The 17,285-nt window shown below is 34.6% G+C and overlaps 1 protein-coding gene across 1 annotated transcript; it reads left to right on the top strand.

Moving 5' to 3' along the window:
- The first annotated feature begins 848 nt into the window (after positions 1 to 848).
- Positions 849 to 9,462, top strand: LOC101955362 (natural killer cells antigen CD94). Its single transcript, XM_040281954.2, has 7 exons — positions 849 to 936; positions 3,548 to 3,658; positions 4,915 to 5,007; positions 5,166 to 5,228; positions 5,965 to 6,116; positions 7,186 to 7,289; positions 8,344 to 9,462. Exons 2-7 carry the CDS (start codon positions 3,652 to 3,654, stop codon positions 8,453 to 8,455), a joined length of 531 nt encoding a protein of 176 aa, XP_040137888.1. The 5' UTR covers positions 849 to 936; positions 3,548 to 3,651; the 3' UTR covers positions 8,456 to 9,462.
- The last annotated feature ends 7,823 nt before the right edge of the window (positions 9,463 to 17,285 follow it).

The following is a 17,285-nucleotide window of genomic DNA, read 5'->3' as shown; positions in this document are numbered from 1 at the left end:
GATACAGTAATTGTCAGGTAAGGACAGAGCAGTAAGTTGTCTGGTCTGCCAATGGGCTAACTTTGGCCCTTGCTTTTCACTTTAGGAAACACTCTGACCAGACTAACAGATAACATGAGATCACAACATAATGGATGGCTTTATTATTTACACGAAAATAGATGCTTTGGTCATGACACATCCTCTTTGGTCACTCAGATGGTTCTGTAGCTTTTATGTCATTTTCTAGGAAACCTTGTTCCATCAATTCATAGATTATAATACTAACTTTTTTTAAAAAAATAAACAATTTAGACAGGCAATACATGTTGCTAAAAATATGTCACAGATAAGGATTTTGCCAAGAAAAAATCTACTAGTTTTTGATAACAAACTTATCATTAGCAAGTTTACAAAAAGCTGTTACCAGGTCAAGATCCTTTCTTTATTTCTCAGGAAGACCTTCCTACCTCTGAAAAGGAGAGTAGACAGCAGCCTGGTGACAGCAATTTTCTTTCCACTGAGAGCATGCACATATTTGTTAGAAGTAGTAAGACCAAAATAAATTCCCATTTGGATCTATTGAAACATGGACTGCTAGACTGTTGTGCAACATTTTAGTTATAAAATGTTGAGAAAAGATTTCACCAATCATATATTAAATGGACATTGCTTTCTTTTCGCCAGGTCTTTGCTCGAGTTTGAAAGATGTTTGAGTTATTGAAGTCATCCTTTGCTTTAAACAAGGGCACTGGAAATTATGGGGAGGAAGGGTGTGGTTACTTGCAGTGGACACCAGAGGAGGGGAGGAGCTGCAAAGGGAGAGGCATCTTTGAAAAGAAGACATAACTTTTCAAAAATAAATTTAGCTCTAGAGCAGCTGAACTTTCTGTGAAGTTTCAGTTTGGGATCTTTCTGCAACCGACTCACAAACGTTTTGAGTGCAAGGTTTATTTGGTATGTATATCAAGTAAAGGTAGGAAACAGACTGTTAGTACAGGAAGGGGAAGGCAGAACAAAATAAATGTTCTCTTACTCTCCATCTAGCTACTTGGAGGAAACTGGAATTGACACTGTTGAGGGATTCTGGGAAATGGGATAAAGAAAGTGTTCAAAACTTCTTTGCTTAGGGCTAGTGTTGTCTGGACTATAACAAATCTGGAGATTGACTGATTGAGGTTCACCCTGGTGATAACTATTCAGCACTTGTAGACTACCATGTGTGAGAGCAGCAAGGCTTTCAGTGGGCTTAGGAGGGGAAAAGAACATTTCATAGAAAAAGAGATGCTGATCCTATTGTTCCAGAGTTCCCCAAATATTCCAAGGGATATGGGCAGGACAATGAAAAATTCTGCTGCAAATAGAGATGTGTGGTAGGGATCCCATGGCATGAAATAATTTACTGTCTAGATACAAAAAGGAATCAAAGGATCAACCAAGACTGACAATTTAGGAAGAATTAACTGTGTGCTTACTGGTATGTACTCAGTTGTCTTATTTGTGTCTTGGGCCTATTGTTCTTGAATCAAACAGGTCTTTACCGGATTTTTACTTCTGAGTCAGTGAACTAAGATGAAAAGGAAAAAAAAAAAAAGTCACTAGTACGAGTCTCACAAAGACAGTATCACCAATTGGTCTGAAACTTTTCTGAAGGTGGTTCTGTTAGTGTTGAAGGTTAGTGTGATCTCTACTTCAGTCCTGTTACAAATTGGTACCATTCAAATCAAAATCTGAAAGCAAAATTCTAAACTATTTTGTAGTTAAGGCAATTTTACATGAGATTAAAAAAATTGAGCAAAATCAGACAACTTTATGCTAGTTCAGCTTTGTCTTGCTCCCATTCTGAAAAAGACTAGAGATCAAGTGATTAAAGGATCATTTATAAATCACTTCTTTCCATTAGGATGTGCATAAAATCTGAATGGAGGAATTTTCGTGACTATGTTCTCTGGTAATGATTTATATTTTAGCAATTTTAGTGGTTCTGTGAAATCAGCTATATGCACACAATGCAAATTAAACAGATGAAACTTTTAACTTCATGGCTAAACTTCTGACTTCATGGAAATGGAAATCAAATCACAGCCTTTATTTTGGCATTCGTATTGTTTTTCTTTTGGGGTTGAAAATCTCTTATAATAAAATGAATGTATAGCAAATTATATTGCTTAAAAATATATATAAAGCACAAAAAGCTGACGTGGGAGTCTTATTTTGTGTGGGGATGAATGGTAGTGGGTGTTTCCCTAGACCCAAATCCCTGCTCTCGAGCGAGACTCTTATTCTGCCACACCTGTTTCATAATTGGTTACTCATGAATAAGGTTACTCTTTTGGGGGTGGAGTACCAGGGATTGAACTCAGGAGCACTCGACCACCGAGCCACATCCCCAGCCCTATTTTATATTTTATTTAGAGACAGGGTCTCACTGAGTTGCTTAGCAACTCGCCATTGCTGAGCCTGGTTTTGAACTTGAAATCCTCCTGCCTCAGCCTCTGGAGCCACTGGGATTACAGGCACATGTTACGGCACCCAATAAGGTTACTCTTCTGAGGACAAAAAAGTGAACTAAAGTATATATATCATGTGAATAACAAAAATAATTATAATAATCCATGTTAGTAAAAATAAGAATTATAGAGCAACTAGTCATATACAATGGTCAAGTCATGTTGAAAGAAATATCTAAGCCTAATGTGAATGAGGCGATGACATGTGGATTTAGAATACCTTGAGGCAGTGTTGGAGCACAGGCATGGGCTTTTGTGTGCATGCGTGCACATACCTGTGTGTTTATAAAGCAGTAGTGGGAAGCCACTCTGGTTCCACCTTTTGGGCTGGGTTAATGAGGCAGAAACAGAATAAAACATGGAAGTACTATCCAGTCTGTGCTAAAGAAATGAAATTAATGTCTCCAAAATACATACATACGAAGAGATGGGCTTGGTTTAAAATATATCACATGTGTGCTCTGGAGAAAGACTGCCCGGCTTTCAAGTTTCAGAGACCTTGATCAAGTCACTCATGTTTTGAACAACCAATCAAAAATAAATAAATAAATAAATAAAAGTCACTCAGCTCTACTAGGTCTCATATTAACCATTACTAAAATTTGGCTGTATTTTGTATCTTAATTATTTAGCCATTTTTTAGAAGTTAATTTTGAAGAATTTTTAGACATCAAGTTTAAAACTATATGCTTTAAACTGTGCACAGTATAAGGTAAATAATAAAGATTATTATTAAGAGAAAGATCAGTGTGGAACTTTATTATGCTAAATAAATTTATCACTGGTTTGCACATACTTTTCCCTACTTTCCAAATAATTTTTAAGACACAAACATTGGAAAAAAAAAACTCTCTCTCACCTTCTTGTGTTCTGGTTCAAGTGTTTCCATTACAAAAGCATAGTGAGAATTTCCTGTATTGTGGTGCCTAGAGCATCTTAGAAGCTTGTGATTTTTACCACTTCTTATTCATATCACTATCTATACCTATGCTTCTCATCAATAGATGATTCAAGAACATTATTTTAATACATAAATTTTCTTTCTCTTTTATATTTAGTTTCTCCAGCCTTAGCCTCCTGCTCAGCTTCATGATCCAACACCATTCCTGCTAAGGCAGACACATTGTGTCTTCTCTCCATCAAGCCGGGAACATCTTTTCAAATGGCAGGTATGCGCAGCCTTGTCATAAAATTGAAAACATAAAAAACAACCAGAAAAATGCATCTCATAGATTAGCTAATTTCAGAACAGTGCTTTAAAATTTAAAAAGGATGTTTAGGCTTTCTATCTATTAGTCGTTTTGCATTCACTTTACTTTCCTGATTCTTCATTTTGTAAGTTAAGTGTGATTTTATGAAGCAAAATCTTTTGTAAACTTTTCCAACAGTTCAAGTGGCTTCTGATAGGGTACCTCTAAATTTGTAATAAAACATGAACGTAAGTGGTTCAATGGTAAACAACAAATTTATAGCACTGAAATAGAGAATGTCAGATTTTAATGACATGGTACTTCAAAGTTTTTAATTTAATATTTGTCTTGTGACATTCAAAAATGAGACAGACTGACACATTGTACTGTTGTTATAGACAATATCACTCTTTGAGAGTGTACTAATTTAATTCAGAATCTACTAATGTTGAAATGTTTTAGAGCAAAAGAAAGAAAATTTGAATGAGATTTTTTTAAAAGCATAAAGAAAAAAGTCACTTATGTGTCATAATTCAGTGTGCTGTGTTGAACTTGGGCCTCCAACCCAAGTTGTGTGATGAGAGATGGTTGTGCCATCTCTCATCACACAGTTTCAGAATGCTCCCATGTCATCTCACCTATAGTACCTTCAGAAACCTGTTTATTAGAGAAGATCTTGCATTGAAATTAAGGAGGGGCACAGTCCCTAGTAGTATTCTTGTGACAATGACAGAATATGTCAAATAAAAGACTTTGAACCTAGACAAAATTTGATTTGATTTTTAAGGTGGGTACTTACTAGCCTTAATACTTTTTTTCCTCACCATCTAATGGGAATTATATTATATATCTTGTGATTTTGTTGAAAGAAAAACAGTAAATGTCTGTTATATAAGCTCATCAATCAGTTTGCTGCCTATTGATCTCTTCTTACAGCAGATATTTTGACTTCTTTGCCAAGGTAAAAGGTAAGTGAGAAATCTACTTTACTGAGATAGAACTCATAGAAAAGAACATGCATGAATTATCTCACTGAAGAATAACATACATAAAAATGTTGGTATTGGTGGCATTTTGAACAAAATGTCTTCGTTTTCTAATCTTCAATTGGCAAGATATCTCTGTTACCAAATGAAGAACTCTTTGGATTCAATCTCATTGGCTTCTCCTCTTATGAACCTCAGCTTCTGTGTTTGTTCTTTAAATCATCATCATATACATTTTTTTCTCTACAGTTTCTCAGATCACTCTGTGGAGACTCATTTCTGGGGCCTTGGGAGTAATATGCCTTTTGTTGATGGCTACTTTGGGAATTTTGCTGAAAATTTGTAAGTTTTTCTAGAAAGTCTATATAAAGATCAAAATTGCAATTACATCATTTAATAGTAAATACTTCATTTTACTACTTTGTAATATTTGATTATTCCATAAACCTATTATTATTCCAAAAACCTGATTATGTAAATCCTTAATGTTTTTTTAACAGCATATACTAAACAAACTATCCAAACAACATTCTCTCCAGGATCTATGATAGAACTCCAAGAAGGTAGGTTCCATTCTTTGCAAATTCTATGACTGATAAAGAATTAAAGAGACAGTATCTTGTTTTCACACACAGATGCATGAAAAAATATTGCAGTTAGTGACACAAGTTTGCCTGTTGACTGTAGGATAGTCACATTTCATAGTTCTCTAATGTAAAAATGATTAAATTACATTGAATGTGTATGAGTCAGTTGGCTTTCTAGAACTGTGACAAATATCTAAAATAATCAACTTCTACAAAGGAAAAACTTATTTTGGCTTCTAGTTTTGGAGGTGTTAGTACCTAATTGGTTGACCCTGCTGTTTTTGGCCTATAGCAGGTTACCACATCATGGTGGAGTCACGTGGCGGAATGGAACTATTCACATCATGGCAAGACAGTGGGAAGAGGCCAGGGCCCACTATCTCCTTCAGTGGCATGCCCCCAGTGACCTAAAACTTCCCACTAGGACCTGTATCACCTCCTGATGACACTAAGCAGGGAACCAAGTTTCTCGCCCCTGGGTCTTTGGGGACATTCCAGGTCAAACCTAGCAGTGCACCATTATATATCTTATAAATAGAAAAAAAAATGTTTCGTTAGTTTGTGTTAATATTCTCTGAACCATAGTTTATATAGGAGATTCCCAAAGAATATTTGTAGAAAAACAATAATAAATGGCACACAATTTTTAAATGAATAAGTAGCATTGAAAAAAATTTATATCTTCTGAGTCATCTCATTTTTTTTTTCTTAGTGTCTGACTGCTGCTCTTGCCCAGAAAAGTGGATTGGGCATCAGTGCCACTGTTATTTCATTTCTAATGAAAGAAAAACTTGGAAGGAAAGTTTCCATTTTTGTGCTGCTCAGAATTCCAGTCTACTTCAGCTCCAAAACAGAGATGAATTGGCATGTACTTTATTCTTGTTTCCTACATTTTATTTGAACCCATAAAATATGCTATATAAGCTGAATACTTTGACTTATTTTTCTAATCAGATAGAAAATGAATGGCTATATATATATATTTGAATGGTTATATTTGAATCAGAAACCTAACAATTTCAACCTGGAAGCAATCATTAAAACCTATATAAAATTCTTCAAAGATTTACATCATAACCACAAAAATCTGGATAAATACAACAAACTTGTCAGCAAGAATTCAAAGAATAAGCAATAAGTCATTATTTTTACATGTTAATAAAAGAACCAAAAAAGTGACTTTAGAAATTTGAATTATTCTAATCTAGTATATAATTTCCTTTGTAATTATATAGCTTTTGTCAATCTTTCTGTAATATAATATAGAAGCAGTAGTATAGTGTGTGATCATAAAAATTATCAAATTCTTACCAAAAAATGACAAAATTCTTAAGGTACAGATAGGATCTGTGCTGAGCATAGGGTAAGAAGGTTGTATTCATGAGATTCATCCTTCAAGATATTGTAAATTTGGAATCAAATTTGATCATTGCTCCTCTCTGAAGGAAGGGTTATATGAAAACTCTTAAATTCATTTATGATGTTTCTCATTCTTTCGAGAAGTAAAATTTGGATTCAATCTCATTGGCTTCACAAATAAATGGGTCTAATAAATTAGAAATTTGAGGCATGTGACTATAAATTAGAAGCTAAAAATGATTTCAGATTATGTAATGGACAGGCTGAATCTTATTCTGAGCTCTAACTTTCTTTAAAGTATTATTATAACCAGACTGGTGGTACATGCCTGTAATCCCAGTGGCTCAGGAGGCTGAGGCAGGAGGATCACAAGTTGAAGCCAGCCTCAGCAATTTAGCAAGGCCCTAAGCAACTTAGCAAGACTCTGTCTCAAAATAAAATATTAAAAAGGCTGGGGATGTGACTCAGTGATTAAGCGCCCCTGAGTTCAATCCCTGGTACCAAGAAAGAAGTATGGAATAATCCTAGAGTAGATTCACGTTTGATTAATATGCTTGTCTTTGTCTTGAAGCAGGGTTTCATGAACTCCTCTCAATCCTTTTTTTGGATTGGACTCTCCTATAGTGAAGAACATGGTGCCTGGTTGTGGAAGGATGGCTCATCTCCCAATCAGGATGTGTAGGTTTCTGGCCATTAAGGCCTTTTTTTCTTCCTTCCTTCCTTCCTTCCTTCCTTCCTTCCTTCCTTCCTTCCTTCCTTCCTTCCTTCCTTCCTTCCTTCCTTCCTTTCTCTTTCTTTCTTTCTCTTTCTTTCTTTCTTCCTTCCTTCCTTCCTTTCTTTTTTCTTTCTTTCTCTTTCTTTCTCTTTCTTTCTTTCTTTCTTTCTTTCTTTCTTTCTTTCTTTCTTTCTTTCTTTCTTCCTTCCTTCCTTCCTTCCTTCCTTCCTTCCTTCCTTCCTTCCTTTCTTTCTTTCTCTTCTTGTGAATTTATCCTTAGTTAGTTCTGACTAGGGAAGGTCACATCCAGGCAGGGTGATTGTAGCTAATATTACCTGTGCAGGGCATGAATACACGTAAAACAAAAAAGACATAACCATAGATCCACCTAGGACACTCCTCAAGTTTAGGTTCAATGACATGAAAGTTAGTGTACTCTTGTTGACAGATACTCCTTTTTTTTTTTTTTAACCTTAGTACAAGCACTTGGAAGTATACATGTATGCACTGAGCCATCTAGAGAAAAATATTTATTATTTTTCTGACCAAGACCCAATATTATTAGCATTCTTCTGTTTTTCAAATATTCTGGACTTATTTTCTATGTTATCTTTAAATGTAATGTTCATTCATGAATACGGGATTTGTAGAGTCATACAATGACAAAGTTTATGAACTGGTTTGTTTTCCCAAATCAGGTCAACTAATACTTCTTAAACCAAGTAGAAGTAAAACATCATACATGTAAACCATTTATGAGCACAGTAAACAAAATAGAACAAAACAAAATAAAAAAATTAAAAAACTGTGGCCTCAATCTACTGAGTATAGAGAGAATAACTGAATTTTATGAAGCATTGTGTATGCTAAAATCATAATTATGGGTATTGAAAAAAAAGAATAGTTTGCTAATATGTCACTTAAAAGCTTTTAAAAGTTTTACCATTTAATAAAATAATATCCCTGAACATTCATATTTGTTTTTTTCCATGCTAACATTTTCTTTTTTTGTTATAGATTTCCATCATCAGAAACTTTAAATCCAAAGTCCTGCATAGCATATAATCCAAGGCAAAATATTTTGGATGAACCCTGTGAAAATACAAATGGCTTTATCTGTAAGAAATAACTTAGTTAACTGTTTCTTGAGGCGGCGAGGATGGACAGTAAAGGTCCAGGCTTCCAAAGAATGGTACCTTTACCTCTAATTTTTTAAAAATCTACTTCTGGGGACTATAAAATGTTTTCAATTGTATTTTATCATACGCTTTTTATGTATTCGAAACCACGTATTTTAAAATTGATAGAATTTGAACATCCACATTTGAGAGACAAGAATTAAGATAAAGAATTTCATGAATATATTGATTAGATGCATATTTTACATTGAATGTAATTTTCTACATACACTTGTATAAATACTCTCTGAAAATATTTAAATAAAATTTAATTCACAACAAATAATATATATCAGACATGTCCTTTCAATCTTCAATATGGCATACTAAACTGAGAAGTGTTAGGCTCATCTCAATTTCTGGAAGTTAAAATAATTTTTAATGTTCTTTGTTGTTTCCTTCTGAACATACGTGTATATTCATACACACACATATATACACACATGTATCTATTTAATTTAGAGCTGAAAGTACAGTATAACAAATTCCTCATATGTATCACTGAGAAGAGAACCTGTCTCTATGTCCTGTCAATGGTCTTGAGTTATACAGAATGATTGTAAGCAAGTGTTTGGTCAAACATTGGTTGTCATGGGATTGCTTCCGTAAGGGTAAAGGGAATTTATGCCCTAGTCACATGAATTTATTTCTTTACTCCACAGGTCTTTCTTGTCTTATGCTTATCTTCCAGGTAACAGAGTCACTTACACATAAATAAAAGATCTTATTCCTCTTCCTGAAATTATGTGTCTAACACTAAACCATTTCTTTTTTGGGAAGGTAGAGAACAACCCATTGACATACAGAGGGATTTCTGAGTATGTCAAAGAAGGGGTTGGGACAACATAAAGCTTATTGCCCATGATGTGGATGCACTTTTCTTGACATTACAGTTGTCAAAAGCTCATGTTCTTTCATAAGCGTTGCATGTGCATGTTAAGAAATTTGTTTTGATATCTCTACTTGCTTTATGTCTTTATATTTTAATAAAATAACAATAATTAAGAATCCAAAGTTTATTCCTAACATATAAAGAGCATATGTAAGCAAGTACCTCCTAAATTTTTCACATTATAAATATAATAGTTCTACACACTGATCACTTCACATTCTTGTATGAATATTGACTTAGGAAAAAATTCACCTGAGTTACATTAGAAAAGAGACAGGGTAGAATACCATATCTTTAAAATGTTTAACTTGGACCAAGCGAGTTTTTACACTGTATTTTGTGAAGATTAGAATGTTCTGAGGATTTTTGTCCATGTGATCACAAAGTAATGTTTCTAATTATTATTTTCAAGCATAGTGCTAACAAACTCTTAGGGGAAATAAACAGTTTTGGGTACTCACTTCTTCATCTGCCTGTCCTGTTCCCATGAGGCAATTCCTTCTGCTTTTATTTTGCTACTTACAGTGACAAATAAACCAAAGCTGACTTATGTGCATTGTTTTTTTTTCTAGAACAAACCTCAAAAGCTTTAAATTAATTAATCAAATTTAAATGGAAAGATAGCATTGTATGTTTTTAGAGTATACAGTGTTATTTTAAAAATCTCTTTCTTTATTTTTATGTGGTGCTGAGGATCGAACCCAGTGCCTTACACGTGGAAGGCAAGCACTCTATCACTGAGCTACAGCCCCAGCCCCAGTGTTATGTTTTTTTTTTTTTTAGAATAAATAAAAGTAGTTTTATTGATACACAAAGCACTGAAAGAAACTAAAAAGCTATCATGATTTTTACATTAATTACACTATTATAGCTAACAAATACATCACAAAATATCAAAGAATAAGAGAATAAGTTTTCATACATCAAAAGTTAAGAAAATAAGTTATCATACATGCAATGAAATCAATGCATACTACTTCAAACTGTCTTTTCCAAAAATGAATGTTGGAAACGTAGAAATTTGAATGTAAATTTACTTTTACATATTTTATTTTACTTGAAATAACAATGGTCCTGTACCAAATATTTATGTACAGAGAAATAGTACATACTGTGGAGGCAGAATAATATTACTATAGGTTTTGTGTTTTAAATGATGCTGCCTGTGCTAAGCCACCTGATCCATCACTTTATAGCTAGCTGTGTGACCTAAGATTAAATCACTCTAACCTTTCCTACACTATATTCCACATGCATAAAATGTAGATAATTAAAAAAAAAACTTACTTCATATGATTCACTAACTCACTTAATGAGCTGTCCCAGGTAAAGAACTTAGCACAACTCCTAATGCATAGTAAGTACTTATATGTTGGTGATTATTATCACTTATCTTGTGGGTATTATCTTAAAAAAATACATACAATCATCAATTAATCAAATTTCACATAATACAATGTTTTTTATTTCTATGCAATTGTTATAAATGGACAATAAAATAGAAAAAATGCATTGTTTAGAAATACACTCATGTTAAATTTGAATACTAAATGGAAACTTGGTCTTGAATTAGATCTTGATTTCCTCATCTGTAGTAAACCAATTAAAATTATTTACATTAAGTCGTTGCTTTAAAATGATGTTTAAATATTAATTTTTGCCGCAGTCTGGCTGGGCACCAATAACCGAGCCGCCACAAAGCACTTGTAGGTTCAAACAGCAACTCTTTATTCCTGAACTCCACCAGCACACTACACACACTCTCCGGGAACACTGTCACCCTCCACTGGGGTCCTCTCATACCCACTCTCTCGGAACCCCTCGAGAACTCAACGGGAACTCCAAAGTAGCAGGCGCTGCCCTATACACAGCTTAACATAACCATCATCATCTCAATGGCTCAATGGTGTCACCTCTCAACCACTCCCTTCTGGCAAAATGCCATGCGTCATCCAGACTCGATTCAGCTGTGGCCCTCAACAAATTTTCATTCATTACAATAGGTAATTAGTTGTTGAGCTAGATTTTTCTGCCTTTTCTGCCTAGATTCTATATATGGCTAACTTCTTGTAATTGACTTTACTATTTTGAGATTTTTATATAAAATGAGTGGAATATTTCAAAAGTGGGATATAAGATTCTCAGGATTTTTTAATAAGACCCTTGGAGATAAACAGCTGAATCTCAAATCAACGAAACAATAACAAAAATGAACTAACTTGAGAATTAAAGAAAAAAAAATATAAGAAACCTAAACCAGATGTCTGAGAAGTAAAAAATGTCAGAATAGTCTCATCTTAATTAGACCACCATAATCATTACAATTTCTTCAGTTAAAACAAACTAACAAATTAAAAATAGATATTCAGTTCAACAAATAAATCCAGAATTGGTTATGTTTGTGGTGAATGACTGACCTATAGTAATCAAATTCTCAACACAGTGATACATAGCAGAAATACAATTTATTATTTTGTAATGATGAATTTTCTTTGGGAGGTAGCAAGTACATATCATTCAGCTTCCTATCACTGTAACCAAAATACTTGACAACAACAAGATTTGAGAGTGGGAATTTGAGTCGGATCTTATAAACACATCTTTATTGATTTACCTTTCCTCTTAGTGAAAAAAACCCACAAATTTAGCTTATTAGAACTTTCCAATCATATTATAAAGTAACTATTCAAGGGTAATAGCAGTTATAAATCCTTTCATCTATATTTAGTTTTTATTTTTGTAAATTTTGAAGTATGCTGTTATGTTTTGTACATGCGCTGTTCCCCAAATGCTCATGTGTGAGACCATGCAAAGACATTCAGAAGTGAAATGATTATGTTATGAGGTGTGAAATTGGTAATTATCATAACTACTACAAAATGTCCTTAACATATATCAGCACTTTATTAATCATATGACATTTGGTGACAAAAATTACCATGCAGAGTTGAAATCATATTGTAAGCACATTTTTGTCAGTTAAAATTTATGAGAGTTTTCTTTTTTGTTGTTAAATAAAATTCTTTGTAAGCAAAACTGCTTAATTAACATTATATGTATTGTAGTTATTATAGGTATATAAATATAATTTTTTATTAAATTTTCTTTTAGAGAAACCTTCTGAAATTACATAATTATACTTTTGAGAAATATGGTAAGGTTGTTCGTTTAAGAATGTAAGGCTGTAATATAGTTCAGTGGAACAGTATTTATCTAGCATGTGTGAGGACCTGGGTTCCATCCTCAGCACTTGCTTTAGTCAGCTTTTTCATCACTGTGACCAAAAGACCTGACAAGAACAATTAGAGGAGGAAAAGTTTATTTGGCTCACAGTTTCAGATGTCTTACTCCACAGATGACCAACACCATAGATCCGGGCCCAAGGTGAGGCTGAACAGCATGGTGGAGGAAAGTAGCTCAGGACATGGTAAACAGGAAGCAGACAAAATAGCAACCCAAAAGGCATGCCTTTCGTGACCTATCTCCTCCAGTCACACTCTATCTGCTTAGAGGTAATCCATATCAGTGGATCAATAAGCTGATTAGGTCACACCAGTGTTATGTTTTTAAGTGTGCATTTTGGATGGGTTATATCTGACTTCTTAACTAATGTGTCACCTCATGTGGTTATCATTTTCTATGGTGTGAACAAAAATACTTTATAATTTTCAATAATACAATATATCATCATTAACTGTCATTATCTTGGTGTAAAATAGATCTCTCAACATGTATGCCTTTGATCTAACTGACATCAACTGTTTTCATGTAGCCACACACAATACAGGTCTACATTCTTCCTTTTCACATTATCACCCCCTCAGATGTTCAGAGACTGGTCTTCCTTTTTTTTCTGAGCATTCATCACAGCTGCAAGAGTAATGGAAAAATCAAAAGTTTTAAATATGTTTTTAAATATATATTTTAAAACATATTTAAGTATATATTTAAACTATGTTGGATGCTGTCTATTTTAGAGAGTAAGCTACGCCAAAAATTGTCTCCAATGGGAGAAGAAAATTATTTTTACCTCCCAACTATAATTCATGTTTTTTTTCAGCTCTCAATATTTCAGGGCATTTTGATGGTTTAAAAGGAGAAGACTATTCACCAAACAGTGTCTCTCTCACATGGTATCATATTAGTCATACTCAGTCCAAACTCATCTGGCCTGCTTCATTTTTCTCTTCTTCTCTTTATTATTGTATTCTGATTTTTTTTCATTCTGAAAATATCTTTGTAGTCTTTGGGGCAGGACAGAATTCTTTGTTACATAGACTGTCTTACCAAAAATTCCGCCTCTAATATAAGATTTCTCATATATTTTCTGGGGAGAGACACATTCTCCCCCCACACTCCCTCCTTCCCTCCCCACTCCCTCCATTCCCCTCTCCCTTTACCAAGAAATAAGAAAGTGTGCATGGAAATATCTAGTTCACTAACACTCTATGCTAGAGATGAAGCAGAATAGGGCAAGTAAATGTGAAAAGTACACATATAATAATAGAATAATTTTGCCTAGAGTCACTTTGTATTTTCTTAATTTCACACATAATTTAAAATAATGAAAAAGCACAAAGTATAAATATAATGAAGACAACAACCTTGGAGAGAAGGAGAATAATAGAACACCATGTCTCTGAAATGCTTATCCCAGTTCCCCAAATTCTAGACAAGAGAACAGGAAAGCAAGTCTGGGCCAAGGTATACAGATACATAGATACATATTATCTTTTTTTTCCCCCCAGAAACATATACTTTTATTTTTTTAATTTAAGATTTTAAAAATATTTTTGTTATTTTATTTGTTCTTTTTAGATATACCTGACATCAGAGTATATTTTGACATACACACATGGAGTATAACTTATTCTAATTAGGATCTCATTCTTGTGGTTGAACATGATGCAGAGTTACACTGGTCGTGTATTCATTTGTGAATATAGGAAAATTACGTCTGATTCATTCTACTTTCTTTACTATTTCCATCCCTCCTCCCCTTCATTCCCTTTTGTCTTTTTCCAAGGAACATCTATTCTCCCTGAAGTGGGCACCCCCTTTCTCCACAGAAAAACCCTCTTCACCATGGCTAATTTTGGGACTGTCAGCAAAAAAGTCCAGTGTAGATAAACTTCCTATTTTTGTGTCACCCTGTTTTATTTGGCCACTGACCGAGAAGATACCAGCACTCCAGGTGCTGGACACCCCCTTACTAGTTTTCACAAACATATTAAGTATAGTACTTTGAAGAAATATGTAAACAAGGCCTCTGGCCCTGAGCTGGACTTCACAGAGATGTCTACATTTTTAAGATAAGTTACAATTGGGCTCCATGGTAACAGCTGGCAGGGGGAGGAAAGAAAGGGGAGAAGAAGCTCTCCCCTTCTCAGGTGTTGTCCTTGAAGAGTTAACTTGCCCAGGGGAGTGAAAGAAAAAGCTGCTTTTATGTAAACTTCTGCAGACTGTGAACTTCTGAGCCCCTCCCCTTACTCGCTGGGTATAAAATTCTGAAACTCCCTGAACTCGGGGTTCAGGGGGATTAATTGATTACAGCAAAAGCTGTGCTCCCTGAAACTGGCTGCAGCCAAATAAAACAGTTTCCTTCTGTCTTCGGTGCCTTGCCTCATTTGTCCCTACAGCATCCCCACCTCCCCTTAAGATGTGTTAACATCCACTTATCAGAGAGAACATGCGACCTTGGGTTTTTGTGGATTGGCTTATTTTACATAGCATGACAATCTCCAGATTCATACATTTACTGGCGAAAGTCATAAAGTCATTCTTGTTTATGGCTGACTAATATTCAACTATGTATATGTACCACATTTTTTTTTATGCATTCATCTGTTGAAGGGTACCTAGTTTGGTTCCATAGCTTAGCTATTGTGAATTGAGCTGCTGTAAACATTGATGTGACTGAGTCACTCTAGTATGCAGATTTTAAGTCCTTTGGTATAAGCTAATTTTTTTCTTTTGCTGTGAATAAGTTTTTTGTTTGAAACTATCCAATTTATTGATTCTTAATTTTACTTCTTGCACTTTAGGAGTCTTGTTGGGGAACTGGGTTCCTAAGCTGACATGATGAAGGTTTGGGTCTACATTTTCTTCTAATAGGTGCAAGGTCCTTGATCCACTTTGAGTTTTGTGCAGGGTGAGAGATAGGGGTTCAATTTCATCTGGTACATATGGATTTCCAGTTTTCCCAGCACCATTTGTTGAAGAGGCTGTCTTTTCTCCAATGTATGTTTACAGCACCTTTGAAGAGTATGAGATAACTGTAGATGCATATTATCTTGAATGATAATGATTGTCTCTGACATCTGTTGGGAATGAGAGCAATTTAGTGTTATCTGTAGCATTCTTGTAAGCATGGTAAATTTGGGGGAATGCTGGCCATACAGGAACAAAGTAAGCTAAGCTAGTGATGTCACTGCTTCTGTAGCCTAGCTTATAAAACCCCTCTCCTTGTGGTACCTGGCATGGATCAGAGCACTATGGAAAGAGAAGTGCTTATCTAGTCAGCCTCCACTGGACAGAATGTCCTGAGGAATAGGTGGTTCTGTCTTTTGACAAGACCTACAGGCATCATGAGCCAAGAAGGTGCACCTGTGTAACTGGGAGCCACTGAACTCTGTGGTGAAGCACCTGTCCAGACCATTGCGTCTGGACTTTCCCCATAAGCATTTTTTGGATTAGCCTTATCAGTTGCCCCTCACCTTCAGGTGTCTTCATTGGCCTTTCAGCAATGTATCTTTCCACTCTAGCACAACTAGGCTTGGATGTTACAATAATGTCTGATTTCAGTGTGTGTGCATCCTAACAGGTAAAAACTCAATAAAGCATGTGTTATAATTGGGCTGCAAGATACCCACCAATTGTGCACTTGTCTAATTTCCTTCCAAATTATATTTGGGTTGATCTGTGTGACCAAATCACTGCAGTAGAAATGATGGTATGGCATTTCTGAGGCTAGATCATAAAGATAAATTTCTTTCTTCTTTCTTTCTTTCTTTTTTTTTTTTTTTTTTTTTTTGTTTGTTTGATTGCCCATGATCATTACCATGAACAGCCCTGTTGAAAGCACTAGGTGTTAAGGAACTTAAGCCTGTTATGGACAGCCTGCAAGGGTTGAAGTCTATTTCCAACAGCCATGCAATGGAGACTTCTTTGCAAGTATGTTCTCCACCACTAATCAAGCTTTCAGACAAGTTTACCCCAACTAAAGATGGCAACCTTGTAATAAACTTTGAGCCATTTTATCCTTCTAACCTGTTTGAAGATACCTAACCCTCAGAAATTATTTTATATAACTGTTTATTCTTTTAAGCTGTTAAGTATTAGATTCATGTGTTATATAGCAATAGGTAACAAATAATTATTTTGGTAACTGAAAGGGAGGTATTGTCGTAAAGGGGAAAAATCAACATTTTGTAGTGCTTTGACTTGACAGTAAAGAAAGCTACAGGGATAGAAAGTCTGAAGGTTTCTGGTGAGTGCCTATAGAGAAATGAAAACATGTTACTAGAAACCAAAAGAAGTTGCTTTCTCTTTTAGTGCAGAAAACTTATCACTGCTGTTGTCACTCGTATTGTGGAAGGTAGAAAATGTACTTAACGAATTGGGAGAACTCTCTGAAGTTATTGCTGGTCAGATTGTTGAAGATGCTGCCTGGTTTCTTCCTACTAGTTATGATGTTAGAAGATATGTACTGCAGTGGAAGGATTTTAAAAGTAAAGGGACCCAGAGCTTGTGGGTTTTGAGATATGACCTCTTCAAATGTCAAAAAAATTAATTTCTTTTTTTAAATTATTTTTTTATTTATATATGATAGTGGAATGCATTACAATTCTTATTACACATATAGAGCATTATTTTTCATATCTCTGGTT

Source organism: Ictidomys tridecemlineatus, chromosome 6, assembly GCF_052094955.1.
Source record: "Ictidomys tridecemlineatus isolate mIctTri1 chromosome 6, mIctTri1.hap1, whole genome shotgun sequence".
NCBI classification, from domain to species: domain Eukaryota; kingdom Metazoa; phylum Chordata; class Mammalia; order Rodentia; family Sciuridae; genus Ictidomys; species Ictidomys tridecemlineatus.
This window is presented reverse-complemented; position numbering and strand designations above follow the sequence as displayed.